General features: G+C 35.1%; 2 protein-coding genes, 1 long non-coding RNA gene and 1 pseudogene across 8 annotated transcripts; 3 read left to right on the top strand and 1 right to left on the bottom strand.

Annotated features, from left to right (window-relative positions):
* Positions 1-2,435: 2,435 nt before the first annotated feature.
* Positions 2,436-4,556, top strand: LOC148767263 (uncharacterized). Its single transcript, XR_016034094.1, has 6 exons — positions 2,436-2,714; positions 2,886-3,046; positions 3,656-3,724; positions 3,990-4,058; positions 4,190-4,268; positions 4,368-4,556. It is a non-coding gene; the product is annotated as an uncharacterized LOC148767263 (long non-coding RNA).
* Positions 4,557-6,649: 2,093 nt separating this feature from the next.
* Positions 6,650-9,701, top strand: LOC105952952 (actin). 2 transcript variants are annotated; one of them, XM_012976553.2, is made up of 5 exons: positions 6,650-6,932; positions 7,847-7,918; positions 8,020-8,413; positions 8,644-9,257; positions 9,346-9,701. In XM_012976553.2, exons 2-5 carry the CDS (start codon positions 7,859-7,861, stop codon positions 9,409-9,411), a joined length of 1,134 nt encoding a protein of 377 aa, XP_012832007.1. In that variant the 5' UTR covers positions 6,650-6,932; positions 7,847-7,858; the 3' UTR covers positions 9,412-9,701. The 2 variants fall into 2 exon arrangements, with proteins under 2 accessions (XP_012832007.1, XP_088681117.1); XM_088824991.1 differs by having other exon boundaries at positions 6,725-6,997.
* A 383-nt stretch (positions 9,702-10,084) lies between these two features.
* On the top strand, positions 10,085-13,561 carry ALG10 (DIE2/ALG10 family). Of its 4 annotated transcripts, none has more exons than XM_088823936.1 (8): positions 10,085-10,253; positions 10,376-10,464; positions 11,012-11,304; positions 11,552-11,822; positions 12,015-12,152; positions 12,291-12,495; positions 12,655-12,797; positions 12,938-13,561. In XM_088823936.1, the coding sequence occupies exons 3-8, from the start codon at positions 11,023-11,025 to the stop codon at positions 13,195-13,197; spliced, it is 1,299 nt and encodes a 432-aa protein (XP_088680062.1). In that variant the 5' UTR covers positions 10,085-10,253; positions 10,376-10,464; positions 11,012-11,022; the 3' UTR covers positions 13,198-13,561. The 4 variants fall into 4 exon arrangements, with proteins under 4 accessions (XP_088680062.1, XP_012832011.1, XP_012832010.1 ...); XM_012976557.2 differs by having other exon boundaries at positions 10,376-10,482; XM_012976556.2 differs by having other exon boundaries at positions 10,086-10,253; positions 10,971-11,304; positions 12,655-12,784.
* LOC148767262 (alkane hydroxylase MAH1 pseudogene) lies at positions 13,389-15,243 on the bottom strand (annotated as a pseudogene). The gene has a single exon (XR_016033808.1). The product of XR_016033808.1 is annotated as an alkane hydroxylase MAH1 pseudogene (transcript).
* Between the last annotated feature and the right edge of the window lie 1,718 nt (positions 15,244-16,961).

The raw sequence follows: 16,961 nt of genomic DNA, 5'->3' as shown, positions 1-16,961 counted from the left end.
AGGGATGTGAGTCGTGACTGTAATTATAAATACCATAAATACCTTAAAATTATTTTTACATAACTCATGGGTGTAAGTATAATTTACGCTTAAATAAAATAACACAAAAAACGAACAAATTAGAAGAAATAAAAAATCACGATACCTCAAAATCTCACGATATAAGATATAATACAAAACCCCGAGTATAAGGCGGGGTGGTGGGGACGTGCAGGCCGGACCGGGTGCATTTTTCATCATGACATCAACATCACAGCCGAAATTCAATGCCCAATCACACGCGCGATATCGCATTGTGTGCCGTACACGCGCTAACCAACATCCTATGACCGGGCCCTCGAAACTGTAGTAATATTTAGTAACAGTCAGTTAAAAAATTAAATTAAATTAAAAGATTAATTAAAGTTGGCTGAATAATTAATTAATAGTAAAGAAAAAGGAGATTCACGGACTCTTATGATGCATCATTGCCTGCTAATTCACATGCTTGATTATGATTTTGCCCCCATTTATTTCCACCAACCATACATCATGTTAATTTCATGCCTCACTCTAGCTAATTATTTATTTCTATTTTTGAAAATTCAAAATTAATCGCAATTAAAAAAAAAAAAAATACCAAAATTCGTGTAATAAAGCACTCTAATGAAATTAGGCCTCACCCACGTTATATGTTCTAACACACCACATGATATCTGTTATTATCCTACAAATTAATATTGACCTCATATTTCAGCTGCTCCAATCAACCATTAATTAGTGTCCATTAGTTTTCACCATATTCTTCTAATTTTTTAATGTCGCACGATTCAACGTCACGTTTTGCAATTCCTTCTCCTCATTTTTTGATCCATTTCGTGGGCGCTACATACATCCAAAAAAAGTTGTTATGGCGCTGGGATTGGTCCTGGCGAAAGCCCTCCGACGCTCAAGTCAGTTTTATATGATAAAAGAATTCAAAGAATTCAAGAGACTGCTTGGGAGTTATGAATTGCTTACCTTTGATTGTGAGGTTTTCGGGTATTTGTATGGATACATATATTTTCATGGGCCTAAGCCACTTAGCTTGAGCCAACTTGGACTGATTTGGACCTGACTATTTAGATCATGACCAGTTTGTGCCTTAACTAACTTGGGTTTGTATTATTATTTTTAGTCGATTTGCGCTTGATTTGTGTGTCTCTATAAGCCTTTAGGCGTGGGCCTATCAACCTTCGTTGTGCTTTAAACATTCAACGAATACTAGTTCGATTATGTGGCTGAACCAACATTTTAAGTTCGAGGGGCTGAATGCATTAAAAAAAATTATGAGGAGAGGCGTTAGTGCTATTGTATATAAAAAATATTGGGGGTCATGGCCTCTCTAGCCCTATGCTAGTTGCACCACTGACTGAATTAAAATATTATATCCCGTACTATGTTAGTATTACAAAACCTATTGTTATTTTGCTAATGATTTGAATTTTTGGAAGCTGCATGCATGGTGGTGGGCATAGTGATGATGCTCAATTATCCCTCTCAAATGTACTATTTGATTTCATGGAGATTTTGCATGTGTTTCTTTTTCATGAGAAAGTTAGAGCACCCGATTTACCAATCAAAGATTCGACGAAAAAAAAAATATAGTACGATTTTTTATTTTTTTTCCACTACAAGAAAAACTAGTTTCAGTGACCAAATTCTCAGCGACCATAGCTAAATGGTCACTGAATATTCACATTTAGTAACCAAAAGTAATTTGGTAGCAAAAGTCGGAAGGGTCAAATCCTTTTGCGACCGGCGAACATTTGGTAGCTATAAGTGGTCACTAATAGTTATACACCTTGTAGCAACTAAAGTTAAAGTTTGTAGCGACAATTTTTATGGTCACTATAACTTATTGTCAATAGTGACCAATTTAACATCAATTTTTTTTACGGTTGCTACAAGCCTTTAATTTAACTATTAACAACCTTCTAATTGAGTTGTTAGTAACCACTTTAATTTGGTTAGTACGAAACTACTTATGAAAATCTAATCGATTTGATTAGTAATTGAATTTTTAAACAAATCAAGGAAAGAAAAGAAAAGAAAGAAAGATGGAGGGCGAAAATGCAAATAATGGAAAAACATAACCAATTCTCATTGTTTCGTTACACTCATTTCTTTCATTCCAAATTATTTCTCTCTTTCAAAAAAATATAATTTATGTCCAAATACTACGGTAGAATACTATTCAAATTGTCATTAAAAAACTAATCTTAATTTTTGAACAATTCTTTATACCTTTGAGATATAAAAATAGGGGGTGAAATTGTAAGCTATGAAATTATATGTTTACTTTAAGAGAAATAAAAAGCCATAAGTACTAGATTGCAAATTTTGGAAACTTAAAAAACCTTTGACTCAGATTTAGGTATCCATCAAACCACGACTAGGCCCCTCACCGTCTTCTTTTTTCCGTTTTTCTTCTTTTTTTTAATCAGATTTTTCTCTCCGAGTCACGGTGTGAAAATCGATTTGGTTAAGGATTCCGGAACGGAGGGCACCGTTCCCGTTCCGTTCCGGCGAACCCTGGGACCCACCGTTGGAATAATTGTGAGTTTAGATGTACACCGGTGTTGGTGATTTCCGGCAGAGGTCGCCGATGGTGGCCGTAATCTGAAGTTCAGCTTTTGGCTCTTCAAAGAATTAAATGAACGGAGGTCTTAGCGGTGGATTATTGATGATAGAAGGTACCGTTACAAACCTCGAGAAATAAGTCAGGAAAACATATTTTCTATGAAGACCTAAATATCATCATCTAATTGTTTTTCTTCCTAGTGTTATTTTTCAAATGTTAAGATTATTAATGGTAATAAGTAACAGAACTCGATTTTTTTCTTCTCCTTTTCCACCATAAAAAGAAAAATTCAATTTCGAGACGGAAATTCAGCCTGCTCGCCAGAACCCTAAGGGAAATAAAATCTGCTACCGCACCTGTTTCGGAGCCAAAATCGAAGGGTTTGGAGTGTGAATTTGGGAATAATTCCTTCTCAAAACTCGTAGAGGACCTCGAAAACTAAATGTAAGTGGTTAATTGTTTCCAATTCGAGCACGTGGTATAGCCTTTTAGGGGTCGGAATCAGACGACAGTGAATCTGTCAAAAAACAGGGCAGTTTTGCCTAATCATCTTACGGAGCTGTTTTTGTTATGTTGGAGTAATAATTTAGGCTATGTGTCTTCTGATGTTTTGTATATTGAGTTGTCAGGTTTGATTTTGTATATTTTGTGGTCGATTTGGATAACTCTACAAATTGTTATGATTTTTCAAATAAGCTGTGACAGCAAACGACTTTGTCCAAAACAATTCTGGCAGTTTTTTCTGTATTCATCTCTTCGGGCTGTTATTGCTGTGTTATCTTAGTGATTTGGGTTGGTATCTTCGCGAAAATTGTAGATAAAGTTGTGACCTTTTATTTGGTATATTATTTTCCCAATTTGGATAAGCATACGGCCTGCTACAATTTTTGGAAGAAAATGTGACAACAAATAACGTTGGATTTTAGTTTAATGTTCATAGTTAGCATCAATCTGAGTCATCAGTTATTTGAAATTTGTCTTATGCACATTGAGCAACAATAAAGTAATGTGATCGAAAGTGAAGCTTAAGAAACTAATGGATTCTTATTTCAGGTGTGTTATTCGTTGTTGTTTACCTAAGAAAATTTTGGTCTATGGTGCTGCTGTTGGTGCTAACTCGAGGTGAGAAAACTTTGTTAGTTATTTCTTCAAGTTATTTACTTAATTCGTGTGGCACGTCTTATTTTGATCAAGTAATACTATTGGAGAAAATTGATTTCAATGGGAAGAAACTTCTACACAAAAAGGTCGGTCCAATATATTGAATTTTGTTCTTTGGTACCATATATTTAGGTTCAAGAGTGTTATTTATTTATTTTTAATTTTTTCTATGTAATATCTTTATTGGTGTTTAATAGGAAAAAATATTATTTGCTATGATGTGCAGGAATTATACATAACATCATATGGGTACGTTAAGTAAATTCTTGGTTGGACGATATTGAGTCAGTATTTGGTAATGTGTTGATCTCATCGTTACAATTTTTTCTAAATATATTCAATTCAATTTGTTCTCTCTTTTGTTACCTCAAGCTGGCTTTTTGTTTGACATGTATAAATTTAAACAAATCAATATTCTTATTTCAGATGGAGCTGATACAGAAAATAATATAAGATTATCGAGTGTTGCTCATGTTTATACGAGATTTATTTGTCGTGGATCCAGGTATACTGAATTGAATTGGTATTTGGTAATGTATTGATCTCATCGTTACGATTTTTGCTAAATATTCTTAATTTTTGTTCTCTCTTTTATGAATGCAAGGACCATGTTTTTTTGACATGTATAAATTTGAACGAAACAACACTCTTACTTCATATGGAGCTGACATAGAAAGTAGTATTAGCTTACCGGGTGTTGCTCACGATTATACGAGATTTATTTGTCGTGGATCCAGGTGTGGATCCAGGTATACCGAATGTACGTTATATAAAAATGAACCATAAAGTTTGTCAAAATTCTACTTCTTATTTTCTAATTGATCTTTTTTTTACCATTTTTCAGGTTGGACTGTTTGATGAAGTGAAAGAACGTTATCATGGAAGTCATATTTGTTGTCGCTTAACAATTTATGAAGTGGAATTTATTATGAAATAATTATAGGAATCTTTCTTATTACTTGGAATGATTGATTTATTATTGTATTCAGTATGATAGATTGAAATTATAATATTCACATTCGATTGATAATATGTAAATTTACAATCTTTAGTTTTATTTTAATTATTTTTTTACACCCACTGTTGCAAATAAACATTAATGATTAATGTAATCAATTAATTATTGGTTTGAATTGGTCAGTAAATTTAATAAATGTCGAAACCATGTAAAAACTATTGCAACCAATAATATGGTCACTATATGTAAATATTTTAGCAACCAACAAATATATTATTTATCAACCAACATATATCGTCACTATATGTATATTGTGTAGCAACCAAAAAATGTGGTGGCCAAATATATATCCTATAGCAACAATAAAATATGGTCACTATACGTATATATCATTTAGCGACCAAAATTATATGGCCACTATATATGTTGCTATAGCAACCATGTTAATATTATTGCCACCATATAATTTACATTAGCGAGTCAAAAATTGGTCGTTAATAATTATATTTTTAGTGACCATTATTAGTTCGCCGCTAAATCTCATCTTTTAGCGTCCAATTAATTTTCTTGTCGCTGAGTACTTTTAGTAACTACCCTGTTGTGACCACCGGTGACCAAGCTTAATTTGGTCGCTAGAAGTTTTAGCTACCATTTTCTAACTTTTAGCGACCATACATAATCGTCACTAAAACCAATATTTCTTGTAGTGTTCCTTAGTGTATAGAAAGGACATGTTCCCACACAATAATGTGCTTCTTTTTGCAATATGGCTTGGAATGTCAGGATCTATCGCCAAAATTTGCCTAGATTGTCTTTCTGAAAGGGAGATATAGAGTGTTAAATCACCTTTCAAAAAATAAAGAGGAAAAGTATTTTTTTTTTATTTTTATAAATAATGTTGATTGAATTATTTGGTTCAGACTCGAAAACGTGATCGTAAATGCTTGGATTTATAAGTTATTTGTTTCAGACTCTGATATTAAGAAATAAACGTGGTATAGAGTTGATGCAAGCATATTTCAAGAACTGAGTACTTGATGTATATATTCTTAATAATAAATGGATGAACTAAATTATTTGATTGATAAGTTTTTAGAGTTTATTTGCTTTTAGTTTTTCAAATACAGGAGATGATCTTGCTGGTATAAATAACACGATGGGTTATTTTAGCAATTATGATAAACACAGGGTTCATGCATGCAATAAAAATCATAAATTTTATAAAACATTCAAAATAATGTTGAATAACAGGCCATGAAGGTCGGGGTGTTCACTCGGTCGGTAAACCGACGGTTCACTAAAGAAAATAGTATTATCGAATGAACTTGGGCCGTTGGCCCATAAATTTCCTTAATTTGTTAAACAATTAATGGGCTCATGGTGGACTTGACAAATTGTAATGGGCTCATTTTTGGGATTATTAGTTAACTATATTGAATTACGACGAGTCGACGATAAACTAATTTTTGACGAATATACTTTCGATATTTTTTCAAGTCACTCTCAATTTTCGGAAGTTTGCACACATATTTCGTTAATTATGTCATATTATTTTGAAAATAAAATTCGATTCAGCTTCGATTATAAAGATGAAATCAAGTAAATTCATAAATACACTTAAAATTTAGCAAATACAAATCTAGACGTAAAGGATCCAATCTAAATATGAAATAAGTATGTTTTTATTGCTAGTGATATTCAGTCTACAAGATGCTACATTAGGTGATTTTAAACCGTATTCTACATACATAATTATTCACTAAGTACGCATACATTCAGTATACACGAGTGTAGATATACAAAATCATGATGGTCAATCGAGGAGTTATTAGCTAATTTTCACTTTCATTAAAAAAATTAACAAAAAAAAATAATATATATATATATATATATATATATATATATATATATATATATATATATATATAATTTTACAATTATCACATTAATAAATTTTCAAGCCGAAGGTCCGGGTCAAAAGGAGGCAAAGCGAGGTTTCAGGTGCATTTGAGAGGCGGGTTTCATTTCGATCGCATTTGCATTTCATTTGCGCTCTGTCGTTCATTCATTCTTCCCATTTTTCGAAACGTGAGGCGCTTAATTGTGAGAAGACGAGAATAATTTTCTGCTTATCGATCAACGTGATTCGAAGTCCTTTTTCTTCCCTGTTCACCGTTCCTCCATTTCTAGGGTTTTGAAATACCAAAACAGGTGACGCCATTTCTCTTTCATTCAATTCTCACTTTCACGATTGATCACTTCATCTCGTTCTAATTGTACGTAGAAACATTTTTTTTCTCTCTCATCGATCAGCATTTTTTTCGTTTCATTTGTCGATTTTTGTCGTTTCATGTGATGTTTGATTGATGCATTCATGTACATGTTTATATGTATGTGCGTATGTGAGATCTCCGATCAGATCATCAGTTAATGTTACTGGTGTTTTGATCAGTGATGCTGAATTCTAAAAATGTATAATCTATTTGGCATTTTGCATTATGAGGTGTTTGATTAAGTCCCGTGATTGGCTCTGCATTGAATTTTCGAAGTCGGTTGTTTGTTGATTGAATCAATTGGTGAAATGGTACATCAAATGGATGAATCTGACCTTAAGTATATGATGATTGGATTTTTTTTCTCTGTTTATTCGGTGTGATGTGTTGTTTAAAGTTGATAGAGATGTGGATGAAGATGGTATTTCATACTTGATACCATCAGCGGAAAAGGAATGTGTTAGGACTGTATGGAAATGGCTAGGTGGGATTGGATTTGGATTTTATTTTTGACTAGATAGGAAACAATCGCAGTTACTTATGGGTGTGTATATAAGTGATTGGTCAGATGGGAATTATTCCTTTGTCACTGCAGATTTTGAATATTATTTGGCACCACGAAATTAAAATTTTGGGCAAAAACTCGTGATTAGGGTAAAATTTCTTGCAATCTAAACTGAAAAAGCTATTTTTGTTGGCTCGGATAGAGTTTCTTGTATTAGTTACTTGCTTATACACACATGTTCTTTGAGCATATGCCAAAATCAACTTTAGCTTATAAATCGCAAGGCATGAATAAAGTTGGTTGTGTGGATGTGATGTTTTAGCCGGAGAACTAACACCCCTTTGCAGGTTAAAAGCTAAATGGCGGACGCTGAGGATATTCAACCTCTTGTTTGTGATAATGGAACAGGCATGGTCAAGGTAATGATTATTTCAATACCCGCCTCTGTTTTGGTTCAATTTTTATTTTATTTTATTTTATTTTATTTTTACTTATATATGGTTGATAAATGATGTAATAGGCTGGATTTGCTGGAGATGATGCCCCAAGGGCAGTGTTCCCCAGCATTATCGGTCGCCCACGCCACACAGGTGTGATGGTTGGCATGGGGCAGAAAGATGCGTATGTAGGAGACGAGGCTCAGTCCAAGCGTGGTATTCTCTCTCTGAAATACCCCATTGAGCATGGTATCGTCAGCAATTGGGATGACATGGAGAAGATCTGGCATCATACGTTCTATAACGAGCTCCGTGTTGCTCCAGAGGAGCACCCGATTCTTCTCACAGAAGCACCTCTGAACCCTAAGGCTAACAGAGAGAAGATGACTCAGATCATGTTCGAAACCTTCAATTCCCCTGCCATGTATGTTGCTATACAGGCTGTTCTGTCTCTGTACGCTAGTGGTCGTACAACTGGTAAGTTGGTCCCTTTTTTATTATTGTCGTAGTCTTGTTTGAATAGAAAATTTAGGTATTAGAAGGATATCAAAATTACTCCAATTTCTGATTATTCAAACTTCACTATATCTTGCACGCATCATAATTTTCTTCTCATGCATACAGCCTTTATTATGTCTAGTCATCTCAAAACAGAGCTTCTACCTATAATTAGTATTCTTTTAAAAATATTTATCTTGTGTTTGCAGGTATTGTTATGGATTCTGGAGATGGTGTGAGCCACACAGTCCCTATCTACGAAGGGTACTCTCTCCCACACGCTATTCTCCGTCTCGACCTAGCTGGGCGTGACCTCACAGACCAGCTAGCCAAAATCCTCACGGAGCGAGGCTACTCGTTCACCACCTCAGCCGAGAAGGAAATCGTGAGAGACATGAAGGAGAAGCTTTCGTACATTGCTCTCGATTTCGAGCAGGAAATGGAGATATCCAAGACCAGCTCCAACGTCGAGAAGAATTTCGAATTGCCTGACGGTCAAGTGATCACCATCGGAAACGAGCGTTTCCGTTGCCCTGAGGTGCTTTTCCAGCCATCTATGATTGGAATGGAAGCTGCTGGCATACACGAGACCACGTACAATTCGATTATGAAGTGTGACGTGGACATAAGGAAGGATTTGTACGGGAACGTTGTGCTTAGTGGTGGGTCCACTATGTTCCCTGGTATTGCTGATCGAATGAGCAAGGAGATCACTGCTTTGGCTCCTAGTAGCATGAAGATTAAGGTGGTGGCCCCACCTGAGAGGAAGTACAGTGTTTGGATTGGAGGGTCTATTCTTGCATCACTCAGTACCTTCCAGCAGGTTTATTTTAGTTTATTGCATATTTAATTGTCACGTTTTATACGATTGATTGATTGATTATTGACAACGTATTGGTTTGTTTATGCAGATGTGGATAGCGAAGGCTGAGTACGATGAGTCCGGCCCTTCGATTGTGCACAGGAAATGCTTCTAATCGGAAGTGGTGATTTTGATGTTCTGATTATTGCTATGTGCTTGGGAAGATAGAATAATGCTCGTGTTATGGTTTCTTGATTTTTGTACTTGTCGTTTTTTGTATTGGTGTCGACAGCTTAGAGATCTTTCTCAATTCATTTGTTTGATTTGATGTTTGGAGAGATTTAGCAGCAAGCATAAAGAGTTGTCTACACTATGTTTTTTTTGTTGTTGTTTTGTATTCTTCTAAGGATTTTTGCTCTGGTGGAGCTGTTTCTGAGTGATTCATAAATAGTTTATATTATTTGGGTTTTATTGATATACATATATTTTTTTAAATTTGAACAGTGGAGCAATTTTCAGAATTTCTTTTTTAATATAATTTTTTTTTTATATATTTACACTTGAAAGCTATATCAAAATTCAAAATTAAATAATCTTTAATTTTGAAAATCATCCTAATCCACCAAACTAAGCATCTTGGATTTTAGAAATTGTGTACAAAGTTAAGAAATGATTTTCTGTTAAAAATAAAGGGAGAAAAGAAAATATAATAACTTTTTAAATAGAAAAATTAATTTCTGAAAATATTTAAATCTTACCCTAAAATCGCTTCTGAAAGAATTCGGTCTTCTTAAAGTATCAACACGTTTTATACATGTATATATAACATTTTCGTTGAAGCCTGAAACAGTTTGAACAATTTCATTAAGAAAAACAGGAAAAACGCAGAGCCCCAAAATTCAGCAAAACAATTAACGGTAATCAAATATGGGTAGAATCGCAGTTGCATCGATCGTAATTCTATGGCTAATCCCCATCTCAATTCTGGTTAATACCATTGTTCCCGCTCCTTACATGGTAAACTCTTTTTCACCCTTTTTGATTGACCTAATTTCTGGCGAATAACAATGAATTTCACACACACTGCGTGTAATTACCTCTTTAAAATGATATATTCTGCTCTAATTGTGGAAATTCAGGATGAAATATTCCACGTACCGCAGGCGCAACAGTATTGCCGAGGCAATTTCAGAAGCTGGGATCCCATGATCACCACTCCACCTGGACTGTGAGTCTCTTCGTTTTGGTACTTCTTCGTAATTCCCTTTTTTTTTTTAATTCGCAATGTTGTGAACTCTGAACTATGAGGGCTGGAGGCTTACAATTTATGTTGATTAGGAAATAAAATTTGATGGAGCCTCTTGTGATTATTTTTCGTAGGATTAATCATCACATGTAGTGGCTGACTTTGTGGTAATCAATTTCTAAAATATTTCACAATTCAGGACGGGGATTCGATAACGGCGGGTTTTCGTTTTAAAATTAGAATCTATTTGGTTTCTAGCACAATGAATTTTGCATGGCAGGTTTAAGAAATGGTTTTCGACTTTGTAAATTGTAATTGAGATTGATGAGGTTTTATAGGTTCAGATTTTGAAAAATAATCAACAAAGTGAAACGAATTGAGAAAAAAAGGTAAAGTCATTGCAGTGTAGAAGTGATACGTTTTAGTGCTCGATCGATTGAAACTTCCGAGTAAGAGAAGTTGATAAATGCAATATAATACTTTTGCAGGTACTTTCTTTCACTTGCCTATGTTGCTTCTTTGTTTCCAGGATTGTTCTGTATGCAAGCTGTCTCGTCATTTTCAGACTCGTGCTCAACTTCAATTCTACGCCTCACGAATGGGGTTCTGGCTGTAATATGTAGCGTTCTAATTTATGAGATAATTATTCATTTGAGACCGTCACTCGATGACAAGAAGGCAACCCTTCGTGCTGTGGTTTTGTCATTGTACCCACTGCACTGGTTTTTCACTTATCTGTACTACACAGACGTTGCATCACTAACAGCAGTACTTGCCATGTATCTTTTAATTCTGAAGAAGAAGTACCTGTTTAGTTCATTGGTAAGAAATTTTCTTGAAATTTACCCGTTTCATATGAAGTATGTCAATATGATTATGATGTTTATTCGCGATTAAAATGCTGATTTATGATTTATTATTGATGGAATGTTCTATTATCGTCACTATTGGACCAAAACGCTATCGGATCTATTATATTTTTGCCTTGGCAACTTTGATTCTAATTTTTCCCTCTTACCTTTTTTTATATTCCGAATCATAAACGATTTCGTTGATTCATTTTTGGTAGATTGGAGCCTTGTCTGTGGTCATACGACAAACAAATATTATATGGGTGCTTTTTGTTGCGTGCTCTGGCGTTATTGAATTTACTCAGTCTCGTAGAAAAGATAGAGCGGAAGTAGATGGCATCAGCTCATCAAAGGAAAAAGAGGATCTGTCTGCCAACCTGAAAGATGTATCAATAGTCTCTAACTTGAGAAAGCGAAGGGTCAATAATGGTGCAAAAAGTCGTAACAAAATTACTCCGCAATCCTCTGTTCCTATGACATATACATCAGGTTATACTTTCATTTCATGCAATTAAGTACATATTATTTAGGTGAAAATATTTAAGTGGGGTATATAACATTATTCGTACCAGCATGTCAGAAGAATTAGTTGCCATGTAACGACTTGCTGGCAATATTGGTTTTTTCTGTGTCCTGTGTTTGCTAACTATGTTTTTATCCATGTTTTTGTATGTGATGCAGGGTTGCTTGATGAGATTCACGACATAATAATTATTTCATGGAATCATTTCTGGGAGCTTTTCGTTTCCTTTAGTCCATCCTTTATGGTATTTGTGGCATTTGTTGCTTTCATTCGCTGGAACGGGAGTATTGTCCTTGGTATTGTCTACTTTCCTTTTTGCTAAATAATTATCTATTTACATGTCTTCACATTCTTTATTTACGTGGAACACAGATTGTTCTCTGTTTTCCGAGCTTCTAATTATAAAATTTACATTATATGCTCTGAATTTTCAGGTGCTAAGGATGCGCATACAGTTTCTCCCCATTTCGCTCAATTATTGTATTATGGTGTGGTCTCTGCTCTGTTTATGGTTCCTGTCCACTTCTCTTTAGATCAAGCTGCTCTTCTGTTCAGACAGTTCTGCAAGAAGAAACTGCTTTCCGTTTTCCAGTGGTTCATGGCATTAGCTCTTGGCTTCCTTTCTGTCGAATTTTTCAGGTTTTCATCAAAGAAACTCTAGAATCATTGGTGCATCTATTTTCTCCCAATTGCTTGGACACTGAAAACCGAGTTAGCTAATTTACATGATACGGCAATTTTATTGACTCAATGTGGACTCCTGTATATTCCAATAATATGTTTTATTTACATGTGCAGCATAGCACATCCGTATCTCCTTGCAGACAACCGGCATTATACCTTCTATCTCTGGCGAAAAGTCATCAACTACAATCGGTCAACGAAGTACCTAATGATCCCACTTTATGTTTACTCGTGGTTTTTCATTGTGGGTAACTTGGGTTAGTGCAAAGTCCAGTTCGAGTTTATATATATATATATATATATATATATATATATATATATATATATATATATATATATATGCTTAGTATGTGAATTTTATGAGCATATCGATTTTCTTTTTTAAAATTATTTGCAGCAAAAAATCAGAAGAAGCTATGGGTGTTGGTATATTTTTTCGCGTGTGCTGCATCACTTGTCCCTGCTCCGTTGATAGAGCTCAGATACTATACAATTCCATTCTACTTCTTGATTCTCCACACAGATATTCCCGAAAGCAAGAGTTGGTTTTTCATGGGATTCCTTCATATTTCCATCAATTGCTTCACAATGTATATGTTCTTGTTCCGGCCTTTCTATTGGAAGCATGAAGCTGGTGCACAGAGGTTCATATGGTGATAGGTATGCCCGAAACGCAAAAACACTCCAAAATTTGTCAGGCAAAAAATTCCCAGGTTCTAACTTCTAATACTCCATTATTTCATTTTTGTTTTTTAATTGAGCCTATTTTGATATTTTACAGTAGCATGTAAGATCCATATCATACTTACAGTTTGTTAAGGGTTTATACGATGCGATGCTACACCCGGTGAAATCACTAATTGTCCCTGTTTATTAATACTTCACTACAATAAACACATACATATATTTCAAAGTACAAATACATTGTATTCTATGCAATCCTGGAGGCTTGATATAGGATCCTGTTTGTACCTTGAATCCTGTTAACATCTATAAATGCAATATAGATGCATTTAGTTTATTGCAGTAATATATATATATATATATATATATATATATATATATATATATATATATATAATGAAATTTCTTGATTAAACATCAGAAATTTCTCTTAGATAACTTGACCCTCAATCCATGCTTCATTTCAAGTATGATACAGTCATGACGAGGAATGACCGGATGACCCTCCACCAGGTGAATGTTGTAGTGATATATAATTGTGGCAGCCACCATTTTCATCTCAAAGAAAGCCATTTCTTTGCCCAGACAAGTTCTTGGTCCTACGTTAAACGCAGGAAACATGTAAGAAGGCACGCCCTTAATTATCTTCCCTCCTGCAGTACTAGTTGAAATCCATCTCTCTGGCTTGAATTCCAAGCAATCTTTTCCCCATACGGACTCCATTCGTCCAATCGAATAAAAAGAAAGGATGACTTTAGCATCTTCTTTTATGTAATGTCCGCTCGGTAGATTATCGGATTTCATTGGAGATTTGTGCTCCAATGGCCCCGGTGGATACAACCTTAACGACTCGCACAAAGCCCCATGCAAGTAAATCAGCTTTCGCGACTCTTTTACGGTGAATAAACTCCACTTAATTCTACCATTTTCTTCGCCTTTGCCTTTCAAATGCAGTAGCACTGTCTCGATCTCGTCAAGAATTAGGGTTTTCGTCCTTGGGTTTGTGGCTATCAACCAGAAGAGCCATGTCAGACAAGAAGCTGACGTGTCTCTACCTGCGAACATCAAACCCAACGCAGTGTCCCTCATGAATTTTGCATCTCTTGATGATGAACCACCGCCGCTGCCGCCTCCGCCACCTCCTAATAATAATAATGAAGAAATATTGTTTTCTTGGTACGCTTTTCTGAAAGTGGTCAACAAGTTGAGGTGATGATCATCTCGCGTAATATTATTATTATTGACGAGTGGATATATGAATTCGTCTAGGGCTTTCCAAGCTTCGAGAAACTTCCTCTCTCTACCGATTTGAAGCCATTTTTGCAGCTTCCAAACAAACTCCGGCAGAGTGTGCCTGTAAAACAGGACTCCTATGGAAACACACAAAGCCTGCATGGACGGAATAAAGGGCAAGTCGACGCACAAGCTCCCCGGGTCAAAGTCCAACGCCAATTTACAGATGCTATCATAAGTGAACCTCTGGAAAATATCTTGCAAATCAAAATCGATATTCCCTTGAAGAAAATAGTCGAGAACAGGCAGAAGCCCATTTTCGACCTTTTCCCAAACAACACTCTCCAGCAGAGAGTTGAACTCGGGGTGAGTCATGAACGAGTGAGTCGTTTTCCTTTGAAATTCCCATAACTCGTCATCCACGTTGAAAATGGAATCTCCAACGACTTCGAAGATCTCTCTGTACTGACGGCCCTTCGGGTAATTTGCAAACTTTTTGCTGAAGATGTGATTTATATTTGCTGGATCAGATGTGATCAACATATCCATGTTGAAAATCTTGGGGAATTTCAATTGAAATGTGCCACCGCATTCGCTCAGAATCTCCGTCAAATAATCCTGGGTGCGATGGCGATTCTGTAGAACCGATGGCAGCATTCCGACCAGCGGCCAATTTGTCGGCAAAAACGAGATTTTTTTGCCATTTCTTTTTCTCCAAACACAAAGGATAATTATTATGGGGATGGTGATAAACAAGATACTCTCAAGATATACATAGATGGCCATTTGAGCAGATTTTGCAATTTCTTGCCTTTTTATTTTATGAACAAACAATTCAAGTAAGAAACTATGTATAACTAACTGGTCCCGTAATGGGAAAACGACAAAATTAAACACACCAAATTAGCATTGGACCCAATTCTTTACTGCTCAATTTGAGCTAGCACCTACCTAAATTTATTGTGATATGAACGTATATCTTAATTAAATTTGAAAATACTATACCCGGTTGTATTATTGTGTTGAGGTTATTCAAAGAGGGGATCCTATTAAAAAAATGCAAGAAATATTGTGGTAGAATTAATTACGTTTATTGTTGTGATTTTTAATGCCTGAAAAATCTTTCCGAAAATAAATATCTTGTGGGCCACGATAGACGGATCAGAAAGACATGGGCTGCGGCCCATGGGAGTGCTAAATCCTACATTAAAACTTATTAAATCCCACACATAAATTAGATAACATTCTCTCTCTACACCATATTTCTCTGACTTCTCTCTAGGGTTCACAAAGTCGTTCAAAAATCGTTTTCTTTGATATAATAATCATAAAATAATGAGTTCGATATCTTTGGACAACAATCCTCTCCAAACGGAGGTAATATTTTGATTGTTTTTCTCTTTTCCAAATATTCGTCAACCTTACTGCGAGCAAACACTTCGTGCGCTCACCCGGTATAGAAGGCGGCGCCGGCCAAAGTGTGCGCGAACCCAATACAAAAGGCGGCTACGGTGGGAGCGGAATCAATACGAACGCCAGCCAACTTGGAAGCGAGCGCAACACAAAACACACATATTGTGTGCGCGATACAATGCTTCCGCGTACTAGATGGGTGCGGTCTGTTTGCTCCAGCTCCGTTTTTGGGCGCCCTTTATTTTTTTATTTAAATTAACAAACATTTTTTAACATTTATTCAATAATTAATTATTAGTTTTTATTATTATTAATTATTTATCAATACTTATTAATTGTTAAAAATTTAATAATATGTAATTAAATGATAATTTACATTAACTATTATTTAACAAACATAATCAAACAATTAATAAATAATATTAAATTGAAAAATAAAATAAAAAAGTAAAAAAAATCCCCACCCACGGCCGCCAACCATCCTACACCCCACGCCCCACCCTGCGCACGCTTGTACCAGTTTGTGTAATTTAAATGATTACTTGATTGTTGATTGTAGAGTAAATTTGTCAATATTTTCCTCAAATTTTTATTTCGAACCCTAGGGTTTTTTCCTGTATGTGATTTTGAGAAGAAAAATGAGGGGAAAAGAAGAAGGATTAGGGAATGTTTTTAGATTTTTTAGAGAGATTAAATATTTTCATTATGTGCAGGATTTTGTAATTATTGTGCAGGATTTAGCATTTCAGTTAGTATTAATGTGTGGGCTGTCAATTACTCAGTTTTTCTTGGGTTGAATTGTCACTATATTTTTCTTTTATTTTTTAACACTCAAATACATGGTATCGAAAATGATTTTCCACAAGTAAAATAATTAGAAAAAAAAAAAAATAACTCTCGAATATATATGGTAGTATAAAAAATAAAAATCAACGCCCACCGTGGGCTTGGACCCACGACCAGTCGACCACAAGGTTAAGAGCCTTACGCTCTACCAACTGAGCTAGACGCGCTGCTCTCTCTCTCTCTCTCTCTCTCTCTCTCTCTCTATATATATATATATATATATATATATATATATATATATATAT

The sequence above is a fragment of the Erythranthe guttata genome, chromosome 10, assembly GCF_056151865.1.
Source record: "Erythranthe guttata isolate IM_541 chromosome 10, IM_541, whole genome shotgun sequence".
Taxonomy (NCBI): domain Eukaryota; kingdom Viridiplantae; phylum Streptophyta; class Magnoliopsida; order Lamiales; family Phrymaceae; genus Erythranthe; species Erythranthe guttata.
Note: the sequence above shows the minus strand (reverse complement) of the source record. Positions and strands in the feature narration are given on the sequence as shown.